Genomic DNA, 21,193 nt, shown 5'->3' on the forward strand with positions numbered 1-21,193 from the left:
AGGCAAATATCAAAGGTATGAGGGCAACATGTGGGTACTGTGGGATTGGCTAGTGTATAAGGAAATTACCAATACTAAGGCGCATGCAAGCAGATGGGGAAAGTTGGCTTGGATGGAATAAATTATATAGGAAAATTGCTAATTTAAACTAGGGAAGAAAATTCACTAGACTCCCCTGTGCCAAATAAAAATCCACACAACGATCCCCAAAGCAAAAAAAAAAAAAGGTTACACCCCCCTTCCCTGTTTTGGACCGCCGCCCGCTTCCCCTCCAGTAATTTTCGAACTGCCCCAATACTTTCTCCAACAGCATTTCTTTTCAATCTATTTACATTTTAGTCATTTTTTTCTCAGACTAATACACACCCACATTTTAACCTAACAATGCATGCCCAAACAAAATCCCAAACAAAATAGAACGGACACAAGTTAAGATTTGACGAAACCCCACCCTTGTCTTACAGTACATGTATCCAAGACAAAGATAACCACAGTCATGTATGAGGGTGTTATGAATATGATCATAGAATAATGGATGATAATTACAGCTTTTTATTTCAGATCAATTCAAATAAATTAATTTTAGGAAATGAATAATTCATATTTCCTAATGAGGAGTGTAGACTTCTCAGGCAGCGTGGGAATGTTCTCCTTTTCTCTGTGCCTCTGTTTGGCAGTCTAACAAATGTATCTTCTATTGCTCTGAAGCAAACCTGTCTCCTAAATTGATGATAATGGTAACTCCGCATGAAAAATCCATTTGGAGAGGAGAGCCAGAGGCCGAAAGAGAGAGAGAGAAGGAGATAAATGGGGGGAGAGAGAGAGAGAGAATGAAAGAGAGAGGGATATGGGAAGAGACAGAATGGGAGAGATATAGATAGACACTGTAGATGTGGGATAGAGAAAGAGAGATTGAGAAAGGAGTCTCTTGCTGGACATTTCATTCATAAAACCAACAGATAGCAACTGCATGTATTTAAAGACACATTCATTGCTCTGTATTTGTAATACAGTACAGAGTAGATATGTGTCACATGTTGCCCTCTCTAGTTTTTCACAGATTGGAGACCAGCCCTTTTTGTGTGTATTTATTATTTCATTTTGAGTTTACAGTGATCGTTTATTCAACATATTTTGCATGCCTTATTCTAATTTGCATGACATTCTATGGTTTGCTGTGCCTCCTTTCTAAAGGATTTATTGTAGACTCCTTCCCCTTGGCTGGTCTCCTTGGAGACGGGAGTTGGCCCAGGTTTGCCACGCCTGGGCCTTATCAACTAACAAGCTAACTGAGCTCCTTAACTGTTACTGACTCTTAGATCTGATAACTTAAAGAATAATGCAATGGCCTGTTATGTAAAGATGAAGTGAAGGGGAGACCTGCTGTTTGGAATGGTCCGACAGACAGCACATCACCCCAAAGGAGAGGCAAGAGGACTATGGATGCATCCCAAAGTGCCCAATGCCTTCCCGAGTGGCGCAGTGGTCTAAGGTACTGTATCGCAGAGCTTGAGGTGTCACTACAGACCCTGGTTCAATCCCAGGCTGAGACCGGGAGACCCATGAGGTGCTGTACAATTGGCCCAGCGTCATCCGGGATAGGGGAGGGTTTGGCCAACCGGATGTCCTTATCCCATCGTGCTGTAGTGACTCCTTGTGGTGGGCTGGGCGCCTGCAAGCTGACTCGGTAGCCAGTTGTACATTGGTGCGGCTGGCTTCCGGGTTAAGCGAGCAGCATGTCAAGAAGCAGTGCGGCTTGGCAGGGTCGTGTCTAATGACGCATGGCTCTCGACCGTCGCCTCTCCCGAGTCTGTACGGGGGTTGCAGTGATAGGACAAGAATGTATCTACCAATTGGGGAGAAAAAGGGGTAAAAGTACAAAACAAATAAGTAGAATAGGGTGCCATTTGGTATGTATCCTGAGTGATGTTTTAGTGATTTTAGGTGACAATACACTGAGAGATTGACCTGATGAAAGAGAGAATCTCTGAAAGGGTAGCAGAGGTGAGGAGAGAAAATTTAGGTTTCTTTCTGGTGAGTGAGGGAGAGAGGGGTGTTTTCCTCAAACTGGGTAGCACTGCAGACAGAGCCTGCAGCGTGGCTGTGCCAGCCAGTGCCGCCTCCCCCTCTGCTGCACAGAAACAGTTTTTCTTTCTCTCTCTGTCTCCAATTCTCTAATCTAGGCGCCCTTCTGTCCCAACCCGACACCAGAGAAAATATTTTGTTTCTTTCAGTAAATCTTGGGCAAGAAAAAACTAACCTGTAGCTAGCTGGCTTCTGTGAATTGTGATATGTCATGGCTGTTGATGCTTATTGTACTACTATTGGACGTTCTTTCGTTCACTATTCCATGAAGCATTATCATTTGTTTACCATATTTATCATCCGTTTGGATAAAAGACACAGGAACTCAACTAAAATGAGCGCATCAAAAGGATACAATGGGCAGATGTACACAGTCCCTCTATTCTCTACGACAATAATGGTATAGGCTAATGATTGTGTACAACAATAGACGATATGGTCAGAGGTGTGTGCTTCCTCTCTAAGACATGGTATATGTGCATAATGGTATGCAACAGGAGACAATAGGCAGAGTCGCGTGTTGCTTCTCTCTCAAATGAACTGTTTTTGGGGGGGGAAAAAAGGAAAAGGAAACCAAACCAAATATGGTTGCAGGTGACAGCAGAGAGGATACCCTGTTGCCATAGCTACCTGCCAGCTAATTTCATGTTCACTCTATGGAGATAAAACATGTTCATGCATGTAGTGGTGTTAATAGTATAACACACAGGCATGCACACATAAACAAGCACGTGCACATGCACGTGCATGCACAAACACACACACAATACAGCCTCCCACATACACACTGGACCTGCAGAGACTATTACACCATCAGTAATGACAGAGTTGATTGGCTGACCAGTACACTAACCTCCAGAACCCAGAAACCTGGACACAGATTATGAAGCATCCTTCGAGGAGCACATGTCACGATCGTCAAAAGGAGTAGACCAAGGTGCAGCGTGGTAAGTGTTCATCGTTGTATTTATTTTAAATCAGAACACTAAAAACAAAATAATAAACAATGATAACGACCGTAACGTCTTGCAGGCTTAACAAGCAGTACAAAAGTAAAATCCCACAACTACAGGTGGGGAAAGGCTGCCTAAGTATGATTCCTAATCAGAGACAACGATAGACAGCTGCCTCTGATTAGGAACCATATTCGGCTCAAAACAAAGAAATAGACACAATAGAATGCCCACCCACACCCTGACCTAACCACATAGAGAAACAAACCGTCTCTCTCAGGTCAGGGCGTGACAGTACCCCCCCCCCCCCCCCCCAAAGGTGCGGACTCCCGGCCGCAAACCTGAACCTATAGGGGAGGGTCCGGGTGGGCATCTATACTTGGCGGCGGCTCTGGTTCGGGGCGAAGCCCCCACACCGCCCGCTGATCCCCCCCGCTTCTGTGTCGCCGGAGGAACCAGACCGTGTGTCAGTAGTTGCTAGGAGTGGTGGTAGGAGTCAGGCACAACACGATCAACGCCAACACAACCGGCGTGGAAAAATGCAAAGTGCCCAGAACAGGTGCACAGCATGCATAAAATATAACAGTAGTAGATCGCCAGCACATCCAAATACAAAACACAACCTGACGCTAAATAATCCCGCACAAACCTGGGCAGGCTAACCAGGCTTAAATTACCAAAATCAAAAGACCCAAATGAGGAACAGGTGCAAACAATAAGACATACCAAACGAAAATAAAAAAGGGATCAGCGGCGGCTAGTAGGCCGGTGACGACGACCGCCGAGCGCCGCACGAGCAGGCAGGGGAGCCACCTTCGGTGGGATTCGTGACACTTTGGATCATCGCCGGAGGCTCTGAACTGCCGACCGCCGCCGAAGACTCTGGGCTGCAGGCCACCGTTGAAGACTCTGGGCTGCAGACCGCCGCTGAAGATTCGGGGCTGCAGTCCGTCGCAGAAGACTCCGGGCTGCGGATCATCCCTACAGGCTCCGGGCCATGGATCATCACTGGAGGCTTCATGCCATGGATTATCACTACAGGCTCCGGGCCATGGATCATCACTGGAGGCTTCGTGCCATGGATTATCACTGGAGGCTTCGGACCATTGATCATCACTGGTGGCTTCCTACCAGGAGCTGGAACCGGTCTCACCGGACTGGGGAGACGCACAGGAGACTGGGTGCGCAGAGCAGGCACAGGGTATATTGGGCCGTGGACGCGCACTGGAGGTCTGGAGCTTTGGGCTGGCACACCCCGTCCTGGCTGGATGGTTATTTTAGCCCAGCAAGGGTGGAGCGCTTGTCCAGGACGAACTGGGCTGTGCTGGTTAACGAGGGGAGCGAGCATAGAGCAGGCGCAGGATAACCTGGGCCGTAGAGACGCACTGGAGACCAGATACGCTGAGCCGGCACACTTCTTCCTGGCTGACGGCCAACTCTAGTACGGCAACGGTGAGGAGCTTGCACCGAGCGCACCGGGCTGTGAGTGCACACTGGCGACACAGTGCGCATCACCGCATAACACGGTGCTTGCTCGGTCACTCGCTCCCCACGGTAAGCACGGGGAGTTGGCTCAGGTCTCAACCCCGACTTCGCCAATCTCCCCGTGTGCCCCCCCCCCTGAATTTTTGGGGCGCTGCCTCTCGGGCTTCCGTGGTTTCCTTGCCTGTTCCTCCCAGTATCGCCATTCCGCTTTCGCCGCCTCTAACTCCTCCTGCGGGCAGTGATACTCCCCAGGCCTTGTCCAGGGTCCTGCCCCATCCAGGATTTCCTCCCAGGTCCAGTCCATCGGCCCACGCTGCTTGGTCCTTTGGTGGTGGGATCTTCTGTCACGATCGTCAAAAGGAGTAGACCAAGGTGCAGCGTAATAAGTGTTCATCGTTGTATTTATTTTAAATCAGAACACTAAAAACAAAATAATAAACAATGATAACGACCGTAACGTCTTACAGGCTTAACAAGCAGTACAAAAGTAAGATCCCACAACTACCGGTGGGGAAAGGCTGCCTAAGTATGATTCCTAATCAGAGACAACGATAGACAGCTGCCTCTGATTAGGAACCATACTCGGCTCAAAACAAAGAAATAGACACCGTAGAATGCCCACCCACACCCTGACCTAACCACATAGAGAAACAAACCGTCTCTCTCAGGTCAGGGTGTGACAGCACTGCACTACACTGTAAAAGCGCACGCACGCACGCACGCATGCACACACACACACACACACACACACACACACACACACACACACACACACACACACACACACAAAAACACACACGAGGGGATCCACTGGCACACTGACTGCCCTCTCCCCACCACCCTTTCACAAGCATTCTCTGTAAACATCCTAATAATCATCATACATTTAATAGGTCATTTTTTCTATTTTGATAAGAGAACTCATTGCATCTGCTCATGTGGCATATCAAAATGGAGTAATGCTGCAAGAGGGTCTCAGCTGTTGCAATGTTTTATCCCGTGATGAAAATGCTCAAGGAAACACACACACACACACACACACACACACACACACACAGAGACAAATATGCACAGACACACAGTATACACACAGATGCTCATATGGAGACTAAGAATAAACACATTTGTGTTCAGTTGGCAATAACATGCCACTTTCTGTGAGTTAGCCAGGAGGGACCTTCTGTTTTGGTCCAGTACTCTGAGGTATAAGAGCATTCAGCTCATCTCTGCCATCCTGCACTGCACAGCTGTCCACGCACAAGACTGGCATCAGTGAACCTTGTAACCCTACTGGGCCCTGTTGAATAGCTTGCTAAGGCCAGGCCTATTATTATTATTATGCATTATACCATACTGACAAGTAAAGATCACCCAAATAGGTAATAGCAAATGTGAATAGACAAGATTCAATCTTGGTAAACATCTCATTTATTTGGTTTTGCCAACCCTCCATACAGAGGCCGTGTTTATATCCGTAATTTCTTATATTTCTCACTGCATTTCTCTTTCCTTCTATCTTTCTTGTCTCTCTAACTCTGCCTCTCTCTGTCTCTCCCTAACCCTCTCTTTAAATCTCTCACACACTTGCTCAGTCTCTGTCACTATAAAACTTCTTCGGTATCGGTGTCCCGTCCACGGGACAGTTGAGCTAATGTAGGCTAATGCGATTAGCATGAGGTTGTAAGTAACAAGAAAACTTCCCAGGACATAGACATATCTGATATTGGCAGAAAGCTTAAATTATTGTTAATCTAACTGCGCTGTCCAATTTACAGTAGCTATTACAGTGAAAGAATACCATGCTATTGTTTGAGGAGAGTGCACAATTTTGAACATGAAAAGTTATTAATAAACAAATTAGGCACATTTGGGTAGTCTTGATACAACATTTTTAACAGAAATGCAATGGTTCATTGGATCAGTCTAAAACTGCACACACACTGCTGCCATCTAGTGGCCAAAATCTAAATTGCACCTGGGCTGGAATAATACATTATGGCCTTTCTCTTGCATTTCAAAGATGATGGTACAAAAAAAATACACAAGAACGGTTGTTTTTTTCTTTGTATTATCTTTTACCAGATCTATTGTGTTATATTCTCCTACATTCCTTTCACATTTCCACAAACTTCAAAGTGTTCAAATGGTACCAAGAATATGCATATCCTTGCTACGGGGCCTGAGCTACAGGCAGTTAGATTTGGGTATGTCCTTGTAGGCGAAAATTGAAAAAAAGGAGAGGATCCTTAAGAGGTTTTAATCACGGCACAGAGCGGAGGACAGGGGGCTATCCTCTAGTATTAGCCCTATAACCATAGCCAATAGATTTCTATTGGTAGAACAGTCAGCCTGTCACGACTTCCGCCGGAGTCGGTCCCTCTCCTTGTTCGAGCGGCGTTCGGCGGTCGACGTCACCGGCCTTCTAGCCATCACCGATCTACTTTTCATTTTCCATTTGTTTTGTCTTTGGTTTTTACACATCTGGTTTCAGTTCCCCCATTACATGTTCATTATTTAACCATCTGGTTTCCCCCATGTTTGTGTGCGTGTTTGTTTTATTGTAAGGCTGTGTCTGACGGCTGGTATAGTGTTACCGGGTTTTGTTATTACGCCCGTTTATTTCGTGGTACCGGTATTTTTCCAGCACCATAGTATTGTGTTTATACTGGTGTTTTCTTGAATTAAATACCTTGTCCACGCATCTCAGCTCTCCTGCGCCTGACTCCTTTCACCAGTTACCCACAGCCCCTCCACTCTCCCCCCCTCTTCCTCCTCCCAGAGTCAACCTGACGTGCTCTCCCCTCCCCTTCTTTCCATCCCATTACACTGATCCACAGACATGAAAGTCACCTCTGGGCTTTCTCTCCCTCTATTGCATTCATTCATTCAGCTTATCCTTCTTGCGCCCCCTCTCTCTGTAACTGACATCCCTATCTCATCCTCTCGCATGCTAGCAGAGACCCATAGACTTCCAGTCATTGCGCTACAGCTAGTTAGCATTGGCTAGCGAAACTACCTCTAACTTCCTTCATACTGGACACAGAGCCATATAAATTGTATCCACAAGTTCATCTGACTCTAGGGAAGTAAGTATCCTTTTAACTGTGGTAATGCAAATCAACATGGGCCTGTGTTACTGACCTCGATCTTGGTCTTTTTCCTTTTATTTGTAACAATGTCAAATGGACCTTGAGGACACTGTAGTCTAATTTGATAATGAGAAGGTGAGAGAGCATGGATCAGCATCAGCAAGTACTAACACAGAGAGATAGATAGAGCCACTGAGTGTGATTATAATCTTTGTCTCTCAAATGTGATCAACTTTCAATGCAGTCTTGAGATAGTCTTTTGAGTGTCAGGGAAAATGTAAGTAGTATTTTCTTTAGGAATGTAGTGAAATGAAAGTTGTCAAACATATAAATTGTAAAGTAAAAATAACCCCAAAAATACCACTGCTAATACCATGGCTTTTCTTGTTATTTATTCTCAGATCAAGTATATAATGGTATAGCAAGCTCATAACAGTACACATGGCTGCCACTTTTACTCACTCTGGGCTGTAAGACAAAAGCTCCCTAGAAGTTTCTATTCACCTGCCTTATCAAGGCCATCATTGTAAATAAGAATTTGTTCTTAACTGACTTGCCTAGTTAAATAAAAAAAATAAAAAAAGTCATTCCAGAATAAAGTTAGCCAAACAGTGCCTCCTGCAGGTTCAGAGGAGGAACTGTGTATTGCATAGAAAACCCTACCCTCTCTACTCACCAGAAGAAAAAGTGTCAAATTCCAAGTCCATTACAGACACATAGATGACTAACAAAAGGATAAAACAGGCACATAAAAAAAAAAGTCAGGCAGTGAAATCAAATAGCACAGTATCAACCATGTGTGATGTCATTGGATTCACCCACTTAGGGAGGTGTGTGTCTTAATGTGTGTGTGGTTTGTGGTGTGGTGAATTGTGTGGTGTGGTGAAGTGTGTTGTGGAGAGGTGTGTGTGTGGTGTGCACCTGCAGAGTGAGGCATGCTACCCAGCATGCCTGGCAGACGGTGGTGAGAGAGAGAGAGACCGAGAGGAGATGTTGACACACACCAACCACCAGTCCAGATGTCAAATCAAAGTTTATTTGTCACATGCGCCGAATACAACAGGTGTAGACCTGCTTACTTACATGCTCTAACCAACAGTGCAAAAAAGGTATTAGGTGTGGATCCTCCCCAACATATTTCACATCATTACTAGGACTTCTATATCAGATCCGTAGGACTGTAAAGCTGTCTGGCAGAGTGGAAGCTGTCTGGTATACAGGACAGACTCTTTGCCATGTGCTTTGTGTCTAGTGATAACAATGAGTATTCGGGAGGTGCGTCAGAAGAAGACAATTTTGTACTAAATTCAAGTGGATTTATTTCAATAGATACAGTGAACAACATCTAATACATTATTCTTACATCTACTACTCTGTGTCTTTTGTTTTAGTCAACACATTTACTGGCTTTCTATGACAGTGAGGAAACAATCCTCTCAGCCATCCGTGTGCTAAGGCAAATTACGTTTTCAATTCAGTCAATTCAGAAGTAAATTGAAATTCAATACAAAAATTAAAAATATGACTAAATGAATTCCAATTCCCTTCCTGAATTGAAAACTGATTTGAACCCAACTATGTGAGGCAAATATATTCCATCTGCAAACATAACTGCTGACTCATTACAACCATGTCTTGTTCCCACTAGTTAGTAGCTTGAGTCAGCTTCAGAGATTTCTGCTGGATGTTCTTACTGAAGGGCATCATAAAGTCCTCAAAGTCCACCTCGTAGGAAAACCTCTCTCTCTTCTTCTGCATCTTCTCTACTAGCTGGCTGGTGGTGGTCTGCTTGCCCCATACCTGTAACATAAAGTAGGGGGAGAACATAGAGTTGTATAAAGGACTTTCACCATTTTGAAGTAATCAACTGGGTGAGACTTCCTATGAGGTAAGGAAAGACCACATAATTCCATCCAGGTCATCAGGAGGGATCAGCCAATGAATTATACTGGTGAGCAAACATTCCATAAATGCAGGTGGCATTAAACCTCGAGTTTATTTATACCTGCTCAAACAACTCCAGGTGGCAGTATGCACCCTTTCAGTTTGTTTACCAATTCTTTGAAGTAGTACAATAAAATTGACTACTTCAAAATGGAGGCCTCAATGGCGCTGCCCGTGCCCTCAAAGACACAATAATGGGACAAATACAATGTTGCCATCTCTATACAACTCTATGAGGGAGAAACAACTAAACTGAACACAATCAACGTAGTTCAACTTTATTTTAATATACAGATTCAATTCCCCTCCTGGACCTTCATGTACATGTTTTGCAGAAAACAATAAACATTGTTACCAAATTCCTTTGAGAGATTCATTGTAATTTTAATCTGGTTACCCCTGCTACATCAGCACTCCAATGGCATAGCAGTCCTACCGTTTTTGGCACATAGCTGATGTCCACTTTGTTGACTTGTCCGCTGATGATCTGAGTGCTGTGCAGAATGACGCTCTCCTTCAGGGACATCGCTTTATTCACTACCGTCTCAGATGGGGCAGGGGTCACCGGACCATGACTCTGGGGGGGGGGGGGGGGCACAGCCATCAATGAGACAGAAAACAGCAATCAAGGTTTAGGGTCAGTTCCATTTCAAATCAGTCAATTTCCTTGAGATTTTATCAGCATTTTAATTCTACATCAACTGAAATGTTGACTCATTGATTTTCAATGAGGATTTATCAATACTTAGGAATTTCAATTCATATCTTGACTGAATTGAAATGGAATTGAGCCCAACCCTGAAGCAACACTGAAGTAACCACAGTAACACAGCAACACAGTAAAAACTGTAATATCTTATGTTACACCGAGTCTTGGCTGAACGACAATATAGAGCTGGCTGGGATTCCCATGCATCGGTATGACAGAGCAGCTACGTCTGGTAAGACGAGGGGCGGGGGTGTGTGTATTTGTCAATAACAGTTGGTGCATGATGTCTAATATTTAAAAAAGTCTCAAGGTATTGTTCGCCTGAGGTAGAGTACCTCATGACAAGCTGAAGACCACACTATCTACCAAGATAGTTCTCATGTGTATTATTCGTAGCCGCCTATTTACCACCACAAACTGATTCTGGCACTAAGACCGCACTCAACAAGCTGTATAAGGCCATAAGCAAACAAGAAAATGAAAATCCAGAAGCAGTGCTCCTAGTGGCTGGGGACTTTAAGGCAAACTTAAATCCGTTGTGCCTAAATTTCTACCAGCATGTCACATGTGCAACCAGTGGAAAAAAAAAATCGAGACCACCTTTACTCCACACACAGAGACGCATACAAAGCTGTCCCTCGCCCTCCATTTGGCAAATCTGACCATAATTCTATCTTCCTTAATCCTGCTTACAAGCATAACTACAACAGGAAGTACCAGTGACTCGCTCAATACGGAAGAAGTCAGATAGCACGGATGCTACGCTACAGGACTGTTTTGCTAGCAGACTGGAATATGTTCCGTGATTCATTGAGGTGTATACCACCTCAGTTGCAGGCAACATCCGCACCGCCATGCCCTCAGACGAACCTTCAAACTCAGAGCATGTACTCAGAGCATGCGCGGACCAACTGGCAAGTGTCTTCATTGACATTTTCAACCTCTCCCTGACCGAGTCTGTAATACCTACATGTTTCAAGCAGACCACCATAGTCCCTGTGTAAAAGAATGCGAAGGAATCCTGCCTGAATGACTACCGCCCCGTAGCACTCATGTCGGTAGCCATGAAGTGCATTGAAAGGCTGGTCATGGCTCACATCAACACCATCATCCCGGAAACCCTAGACCCACTTCAATTCGCATACCACGCCAAACAGATCGACAGATGACGCAATCTCAATCTCACTTCACACTGCCCTTTCCAACCTGCACAAAAGGAACACCTATGTGAGACTACAGCTCAGCGTTCAACACCATAGTACCCACAAAGCTCATCACTAAGCTAAGGACCCTGGGACTAAACACCTCCCTCTGCAACTGGATCTTGGACTTCCTGATGGGCCACCCCCAGGTGGTAAGGCTAGGCAACAACACATCTGCCACCCTGATCATCAACACCGGGGCCCCTCTGGGTTGCGTGCTTAGTCACCGCCTGTACTCCCTGTTCACCCACAACTGTGTGGCCAAGCACGACACCAAAACCCTCATTAAGTTTGCTGACGACACAACAGCCTGATCACGGACAACGATGAGACAGCCTATAGGGAGAAGGTCAGAGACCTGGCAGTGTGGTGCCAGGACAGCAACCACTCCCTCAACGTGAGCAAGACAAAGGAGATGATCGTGGACTACAGGAAAAGGAGGGCCGAACACACCCCCATTAACATCAACGGGGCTGTAGTAGAGCAGGTCAAGAGCTTCAAATTCCTTGGTGTCAACATCACCCAACAAACTATCATGGTCCAAACACACCAAGACAGTCGTGAAGAGGGTACGACAACACATTTTCCTCCACAGGAGACTGAAAAGATTTGACATGGGTCCCCAGATCCTAAAAAGGTTATACAGCTCCACCTTTGAGAGCATCCTGACTGGTTGCATCACCACCTGGTATGCCAACTGCTTAGCATTCAACTGTAAGGCACTACAGAGGGTAGTGCGTACGGCCCAATACATCACCGGGGCTAAGCTTCCTGCCACCCAGGACCTATATATTAGGCAGTGTCAGAGGAAGGCCCAAGAAATTGTCATAGACTTCTCTCTGCTACCGCACGGCAAGCGGTACCGGAACGCCAAGTCTAGGTCCAAAAGGCTCCTTAACAGCTTCTACCCCCAAGCCATAAGACTGCTGAACAGCTAATCAAATGGCCACCCGGACTATTTACATTGACACCCCCCCTCAGCTACTCGCTGTTTATTATCTATGCATAGTCACTTTACCCCTATCTACATATACAAATTACATCGACTACCCTGTACCACCGTACATGGGCTCGGTACCGGTACCCCCTGTATATAGCAATTTTATTTTATTTGAGTTTGAATAGGGACTCACATGGTGTCTCTGCCGGCTACGATGCCTCTGGTTATTGAGAACTACACCACGGCCTTGTCAGCAAGTAATTCTACACGTCTGGACTAATTTGCTTACAAGTCTCTGGGGTAGGGTTACAGGGACTATCCTTTTACACTTTTTGGTTTTCGGTCACATTGAGAGATGGGAAGGGAGGCCTATGCATAGATCAAAAAAGAATGGGTGTGTGACCACATCTTTAACATACAGGAATATGATGATTGGTTAACAGTCTTACCATCAATCTGATAAAAAATATAAAGAAACGGTCCACATGTTGTTAGGACAAACCAGTAGCATGAAAAATTCTTGTACCTTTTCTTGGGCAGTGGCAGGTCTGGGTTTAGGTTGAGGTTTACCCCCTTTTCCTTTCTTGTTCTCCTTGAGCTTGGGCAGAGTATCAATCTTAGCCTGGACCAAGTCCACAATCCTGAAGTCTGCATAGGCACGGGCGATGTCCAAGCAATTTTGCTCTGAAACAAAATGCACTTATTCAAATGACAGAAAAAGTCTCTGAGGCAATCTATCAACTAAAACAGTCAACCAACTCAGGTGTTCTGAGTGCTGACCTTATGTGTTGTTTGGGTAGCCTACAGAGTGAGTGAGCATTCATTCATTGTTCGCTATTTAATATCCTACTGCATCATGCTATTCATGATGGTATTACAGTACCTTTCTTGTTTTCTGCAGCGACCTTTGCCCCGGCCTTTATGAGGTAGTCCACACAGCAGGGCCTGCAGCTCTCGATGGCCCTCATGAGGGGTGTGGCACCGTTGAGAGCGGGCGTGTCCACCTTGGCTCCCCTCTCCACCAGCAGCTCCATTATGTCTAGTTGTCCGGCGTGACAAGCATGGTGAAGTGGCGTCCAACGGAACTGGTCACACACATTCACGTCAGCCCTGTGGTATATAAGAAACACATACGGTACAGTACTGAAATAGGCCTAATGCTATGACTGACTAAACCACTATAACTTTACTGGCATATTCACACTGCATTATAAAGCAAACATCGAGAAATGTATACAGTCTACAAAAAGGAGAAGTGATAAGGATGAGTTGTGTTACATTCCTTTACATATGTTGACTAAGGTGTTCCATAAACTAAAACAAAATAAACTCGTCCAGAAGAGAATTCTTCCTCACCCCAAGTTGAGGAGGAAGTGGGCCACCTCGTAGTTTCCACTGGAGCAGGCGGTCATGAGAGGGGTCTTATAGAAGCGGTCCTTCACGTCCACCGGGACCCCCTGACTGAAGGCCAGGTTCAGAGACTCCAGGTCCCCTGTCTTCACACAGTAGTTGATGTCGATATAGACCCTCTCCGGCTTGTCTAGGTACCAGGCGGAGTCATCCTCTATCGGGTGGACTGGCGGGTGGTCGCGGTTGAAACGGGTGACGTCAGTACAATGCTGATACGTCTCGATCATGTAGTGAGGCGGCCCGCCGTCGTCCCGCCGGTATATAAGCTCAGGTGGGATGGTACAAATAGGCATGGGGACAGTGGATTTAGCCTTTTTCTTGCCCTTTTTACCCCTCTTTCCTCCTTTCTTCTTCTTCTTTGGACCATAAGAGGCGATGGTAAATGGTTTCTGGAGGTACTTGAGGCCCTTGAAGAAGTCACTGACGTTGACTAGTCCTTCTCTCCTTTTGTCGTGGGCCACTACCACCTTATGGAGCTGGTCCAGTTCCACTGGGGCCTGGAGCTTCTGCAGCACAGATATAAACATTTCCCTAGAGACTGTCTCCGTGTCCTTGGCTTCTGATTCGTCCAAAAAGGCGTTCCGGAGGGCGGCCTCGTGCTCGTGGGACCAATCGTGGAGGGTCAGGGCCCAGGGAGTGTTGGGATTGGACACCCCGGTTTTGGAGTACTTCCCGTGTATCCTCTCTGCTTTCTTGAGTTCCTTTACCACTGCCTTATAGCCGTTGTCTTTGGCAATATGACGGGGTAGAAGGCCCTCCTGGTTTTTTTGTTTGGGGTTACAACCTGAAGTTATCACACAATAAAGATGGAAACCCTTTCGTGACTGAAGTGGAATAAAAATCAGACAAATCAAAAGCCAGCTGAAAACATTCCAAATGCTGGGAATAAAATGTATAAAATGCTTACATTTTTTTCAACAGATGTATTCACTGAGCTTAACGTCAATGTGTTTGTTTGAGTTTAAGAAGGACTGATTCATTCCGTGCATATTAGTTACAGTATTAGTAAAAAAAGCATATTAGTTAAGGCCAATACCTCTCTGTGCTAGGAACCTGCAGCAATCAGTGAAGCCCCCTCGGGCAGCGTAGTGCAGAGGAGTGTCCCCCTCTGATGTCATCACCCCCATGTCTGCTGAGTAAGCAGACAGCACCTGGATCACCTGTAAGGAAGTCGATACAATTATAGTAACTGATGATGCTTGTACACAAAACAGATGACGTATAGGGCCTGTTTCCTGAACCCAAAATAAGCTTTGTCCTGCTCAATGGAAAATGTCTATTGGAAGTGCTTTTCAGTTCAGGACTAAGCTTAATCTGGGTCCAGGTAACTGGCGCATAAAGTTCAGACTAGGGTTGCAAAAATACCGGTAATTTACCAAAGTTACCAGAATCTTCAGTCATTTTTTAAATAACAGAAAATATATGGCAATCTATCGTGAGTTTGGTCATTTATACTTGAATAACTTTAAAAAAAAAGATGGTTCAAGAGAAAATAGCCTAGTTAATAAAAAAAGCATCTAATCAACAACGGCCTTAACTCTACAACTCAACCAACTATTGACTTTTTTCACAACAGCCACTAGTTTGACGCCAAAACATTAACAACAAATACATATTGACATAGTAAAATAAAATAGAAGTGTGTAAAAATATATATAAAAGGATATTTCATGCCGAAACCCTCATATTAAACACCAATGGTATTCACTAAATTGATGGTTTACATTTAGGATAATGTTTTACATCTTTGTCATTCTGTTTTTCTATTTTAATAACATCTTATTTAGTTATTTCACATATTTTATATGTGATAAGGCCACACAGAGGGCCCAAAATAATTAGACATTAATAACCGAAAGGTTGCTAGATTAAATCCCTGAGCTGACAAGGTAAAAAACTGTTGTGCTGCCCCTGAACAAGGCACTGTTCCTAGGCTGTCATTGTAAATAAGAATTTGTTCTTAACTGACTTGCCTAGTTAAATAAAGGTAAAATAAAAAAAATAACCCACCTCAAAGAATCCCCCCATGGCAGCGAAGTGTGTGGCATGGAGGTGGTTCTTGTCGAGGGTGTTGGGGTTTGCCCCCCTCAGTAGGATGGCTCTGACCAGCTCCACAGCCCCAGCCCTGGCTGCCTCCATCAATGCAGTGCGGCCTGTCATCTGGATAGACAGGAGGATGTCACCTCTATGTGATGAGTGTGAATATGAAAACCAAATTCACACACATCAAAGTCTTAGTTACCTTATTCTATATCTACATTACTCAGAGAGACAACAATTCAGGTAATTTCCTCTCCCATAATTCAACAAGTTAAATTTGAGAAAATATAAAATTAGTTGAATCCAAAATGGCACACTTATAACATTTCAGAAAACTGTACCTAAAAAGACTAAAGTATTGTACTAAATAGAGAATAGGGTGTAATTTCAGATTTGCCCATTGATCTCCCAGAAACCCCCATGTCATGTGTTATGAGACCCGATTGGCTGCGTTGGGGTCGGCGCCCTGCTCCAGGATGCTGAGGCACATGGCGGAGCAGTCGGCGGCACGTTGACACGCCAGCAGGAACACGGGTGTCCCGGCGAGCGAGACGTTGTTGACATCAGCCATGCTGTGTAGGGCCACCTGCAGGCAGCGCATGTGGCGCTTGGTGGGGAAGATGCAGTAGAAGAGCACACCTAGGAAAAGAGCCAAGAGCCACCAAGTGAGCCATTGAGCTGAAGGGATCGGATTACCCAGCAGGCTTTACAGACAAGGGAGAGGATCCCTTCTGATCTGTAATTAGATGTGTCCACAATCATCCCCACAAAATAGCCAAGACTCATTGACTGTAACTGAAGACTGGACCACACTGCAATTGAGGCTACTTTCAGAATTGGGCTTTAAGGAGTTTTGTATGAGCGCCATTAGGTTGGCTCCTTTGGAGGGAGTGAGTCAATTCGAGTCGCCTGAGACACTGATCTCATCAATATGTAAACAGAGAAAGCATGCATTTTCATGAGTCAAACAGTCACGCCATTCAACAGGAGGCTACCAGACTGAACTTGAAACAGAATCCATCTCTTGCTATCAGAGCTACACACACACAGTAATACAGTAAGTAAGCAAACTGTGGAGTGGAAATTTGAATACAGTGATGGGCTACTATGGTTTGAATTGATGCGAAGGGCACATTTCCATCTACGGGTAATAAATAAAGTAACATTCTATTTTATTCCATCCCATTGTATAAAATTATATTATATTCTCAGTGGCTGGCTATTTTCCTCTACACTACTCAATATCTCTAGCAAACACAGCATCACCTAATCTGGGGGCTGACTGGATCCTCTCACCTTTCCCCTCAGCATCCAACAGATTCATTTTAGCGTAGTTCTTAGCTAGCAGGGCCACCATGCCGTCGTTCCCCATCTCAGCTGCTAACATGACCGGGGTGCGTCCCCTTTTGTCCTGGACGTTGGGCTGGGCGCCCTGGGCCAGCAGGAAGCTGACCATGTCTGTGTTGTTGGCCACAGCAGCCAGGTGGAGAACTCCGGTGCCCTCCCGTGGCTCTGTCAGGTTGATGAGGTCCTCCACACCCATGTCTACCATCTTCTCTATCTGAGGCTGGTCTCCCTCATGAACATACTGGAGGAGCCGGTAGATCTGCAGCACCTGCAGGCGACCCTCAGCCACTGGGGTCTTCATTATGGGTCAGTGGGCCAGTAGGGGCTCTCGTTCGAGACCAGGGTCAAATACTATATGTCAAAAGTTTTAAATACTTGAGTTTCACTTCATTTAATTTGTCTGGTACAATGTAGCCAATGGTATAGTCCCAAAAATGCAAATTTTAAGCCAAAGCATGCACAACTCTCGCAGAACTAAACTCCACTCTATGGTGAAGGAAGTTTATAAACTTCCTTTATAATGGTGTATAAACTTCCTTCACCATGGAGTGGAGTTTAGTCTGATAGCACAACTCAAATAATAGCCTACCTTCAACTATATGTATTTCTTTGTCCCTTTCTCCTTGAGATTAAAATACAATAAAACCGTAGGCCCCACAACGTTACTATCAACTCACTCACATCTCCTTGTGGTCATTCTGCCTCGCTGTTGTAAACTGTTTACGCATATCAAATCAAAAACAAGTGGGGTAGGTCTGGCTAGCTACGTAAAATAAGCCTAGACCAAACTAACGTAAACTGCAAAACAATTTGAAAGACAGCTTTTAAATTGTACTTTCTTACCTTTAAAAAAATAATAATCTCACATGCAGAAACTATTTCTATGTGGTTAGTTTGTTGACAAATCCGGTCATCATTGGAGCGAAATTAACGCGTAATCGACCAAATAGTTTGAATGCTGATCGTTTCAAAGCACAACCTGTAACTTTTGTTGGAGAGAGCAGGGGGGAGGAGAAAGTATTCCCATAGCAACGGAAGGTGCGGGTAAAATCACTAGAGGACGGGCCTCAAGGAATAACTGCCGGCATCTTGAATGCTGGCAGGCAACGCGCATTCTATTTTACTCAATGGCTGTGTTCTTAAGTGGGTAGAATTACGGGTTCATTGCACTTCACTGGCGTTGCAAATATCAGTTTACATGGTGTGTCAGTCCTGTCACTCAAGCACAGTCTTGAAGAGGGTAAAAACAAAAGCCAACGAATAAGATCAGACTGCGAGAGTAAAAGAGGATGAATATTGCCTCCTCTCTTCAAAATCAAAAAGTAATCTCCAAATATTCAGGGTTGTTCAGCAGCACAGTGAAGTAGAGCTATCATATTCTGGACATACGTTTTCACTAGTGCAACAGTTTACAGTTGTCAGAGAGGAATTGAGTTTAGCCTAGCTGTTTGCTAGCGCTATTGAAATGTAGCCACGTAGCCTCTGTTTTCGTCATGCTAGCTAATAAGTATGTGTGTTTGTATAAAATGTACAGTATGTTCATATTGGTATACTTACCCATTCTACTTACCTCTTTTGACCTGTTGCGAAGGAAGACTGGAGGCCATTGTTGTTAATTAAGATTAACATAGTTTTCAAATGTTTGTCTGTGTTGTTTTATGGAACCTCTAAGCAGAGGATTGATAATGGATTATAATTGATTCTCTTGTGCAATAAAAAGTTAAAAGGGAAGTTCACCAATTTTTTTTACATGTGGACTTATTTTCACTCTTTCTGTGCTTTTAGTTGTTTTGTTGCAAAGAAAATGGTTGTCACATTTTGCGGAGTCATCACTTGCCATTGACCACAATGCATTGTGAAAATGTGTCTAAAGCATGTTAGAAAACACTCCAAACCAACTCAGAATCTCATTCTGGATAAAGTCTCTGCACTAAATTTTGAAATCCCCCCCCCCAACTGTGCCGTAAAACCATATTTCAATAATGCTTCTTACAACAAAAAGATGCAAATATGGATTTATGGGACAGTGGATTTATTTATTAAATTGAGTGGAGAGACATTATCCTGAATGGGATTCTGATATAATATGAGTTAGTTTGGAGTGTTTGAGCGTTTTATAACATGCTTAGACACATTTTCATAATGCGTCATTGTCTATCGCAAGTGATGACTCTGTAACCAAACAAAATATATAAAAAAGTTTGGGGGATCAACTACAAGCACAAAAAGAGCGAAAATAAGGTCACGTGTAAAAATGGGTGAACTTCCCCTTTTCGTCAAAGCGGAATGAAGACAAGGCCTCAAAGGGATTAACAAAAAATGTAAATATGTAATTTAATATGTAATAATTTAATTAAAAAAATTGCAAAAGTTAGTATAAGCTTATTATTTCTTGTTTTGATAGAACTACATTTAGAAAATTGATAAAATAACATGTGCACTACTCTAGTAGTGACACAGTAGTGAAACAAGATGTCAATAGTGATTTTGAGCAGGCAAAAAGTAATAGAATGTTTTCAATAGTAATTCAAAAGGGTTTATCTACGTACACAGATGGCACTGGTAGTAGTAATTCAATAGGAATTGAGTAGACATACAGAATTAATGTGTAGGCATTGTGTAGTAATTCAATCGTGAATGTGTAACGCCCAACGAAGGAGAAAATAAGCAGGTACAGGGAGTGAACCATTTAATATAGACGGACATGCAACGGAACAAGATCGTCTGGACACACACCCGACACATAATGCTGCTAAAGGGAACACAGGAGCAGACATATATGCAGGGCAATCAGTGAGGGAGTCCAATGCGCGCAGCTGCACGTAATGATGGTAACAAGTGCATATAATGCCACCCTGGGCGAGCCATAGACGCTGTACAAACCGGCTAAGACCTAGAAGCTTGACGATCTCGCTGCATCGTATAAGCGCCATAAGTCAGCTGAAGCATGACCTGGGATGGGAACCTGTCGGGCCAACGAAACCTCTCGAGCTAGCTATGACAGCCCGACGAGCCAGTTTATGCATGCCCAGGCCCGTTCCATTGGTGGCGGAATCCAAGCCCGACGTCACCAACAAAACAAAAACAACTCCATGATGCTTCTTGTAATGGTAGTAGCATTCTGTAACACCCAACACAGGAGATGAGAAGTAGGTACTGGGAGTGAACCATTTAATATAGACGGACATGCAACGGAACAAGAAGGGCGTCTGGACACAAAACACGACAAACAATGCTACTGAAAGGAACAGACATGTATGCAGGGGAAATTAACAAGTGAAGGAGTCCAGGTGAGTCCAATGAATACAGCTGCGCGTAATGATGGTATAATGACGGGTAGCCTGGCACCCTCGAGCACCAGAGTGGGAGCAGGCGTGACTGAATGTGTAGGATTTAAGTAGTAGGAATCCCAAAGCATAGTAGTTACACAGTAGTCATTAAGGTAGAAGTATGTAGTGATTTGAGTAGGAAATATGTAGTGTTCACCAGTAGTGAAACGTCCCAATGTATCATTGCTACTTAAATTACTACTGGTTTACTACACATTTCCATAACAATCAAGTAGTAAAACCAGTAGGTTCTGTGTAGATCTTGTGTAGTAGTTATAACGACACAGGAGGCAGATGGTTCTAGTCTCTGATATTTATTAATAGATAAGGGGCAGGCAAGAGGCAGGTCGAGGACAGGCAGAAGTTCGTAAACCAGGTCAGAGTCAGATGAGTACAGGACGGCAGGCAAGCTTGAGGGCAGGCAGAAAAGGTCGGAACAGGGTGGACTAAAAAAACAGTAGTACGGAAGAACACGCTGGTAAGCTTGACAAGATGAACTAAGCAACAGACAAACAGAAACCACTGGTATAAATACACAAGGGATAATGGGAACAAATGGGAGACACCTGGTGGGGGGTGGAGGCAAGCACAAGACAGGTGAGACAGATCAGGGTGACTGTACTACCTCGTGAGGATTCCCCTGTGACCTCTTGACCTCTG

At 44.5% G+C, this 21,193-nt stretch overlaps 1 protein-coding gene across 4 annotated transcripts; it reads right to left on the bottom strand.

The window, feature by feature from the left end:
• Nucleotides 1-8,626: 8,626 nt before the first annotated feature.
• On the bottom strand, nt 8,627-19,091 carry ankef1a (ankyrin repeat and EF-hand domain containing 1a). Of its 4 annotated transcripts, XM_014144828.3 has the most exons (11): nt 18,048-18,745; nt 17,794-17,826; nt 17,154-17,555; nt 16,297-16,496; nt 15,828-15,977; nt 14,854-14,977; nt 13,764-14,601; nt 13,291-13,517; nt 12,934-13,091; nt 9,993-10,133; nt 8,627-9,412 (listed from the first exon to the last, which is right to left on the bottom strand). In XM_014144828.3, exons 3-11 carry the CDS (start codon nt 17,503-17,505, stop codon nt 9,257-9,259), a joined length of 2,346 nt encoding a protein of 781 aa, XP_014000303.1. In that variant the 5' UTR covers nt 17,506-17,555; nt 17,794-17,826; nt 18,048-18,745; the 3' UTR covers nt 8,627-9,256. The 4 variants fall into 4 exon arrangements, with proteins under 4 accessions (XP_014000303.1, XP_014000305.1, XP_014000306.1 ...); XM_014144830.3 differs by lacking the exons at nt 17,794-17,826; nt 18,048-18,745 and adding an exon at nt 18,775-19,091; XM_014144831.3 differs by lacking the exons at nt 17,794-17,826; nt 18,048-18,745 and adding an exon at nt 18,762-19,091.
• Nucleotides 19,092-21,193: the final 2,102 nt, after the last annotated feature.

Source organism: Salmo salar, chromosome 15, assembly GCF_965601325.2.
Source record: "Salmo salar chromosome 15, fSalSal1, whole genome shotgun sequence".
Lineage (NCBI taxonomy): Eukaryota > Metazoa > Chordata > Actinopteri > Salmoniformes > Salmonidae > Salmo > Salmo salar.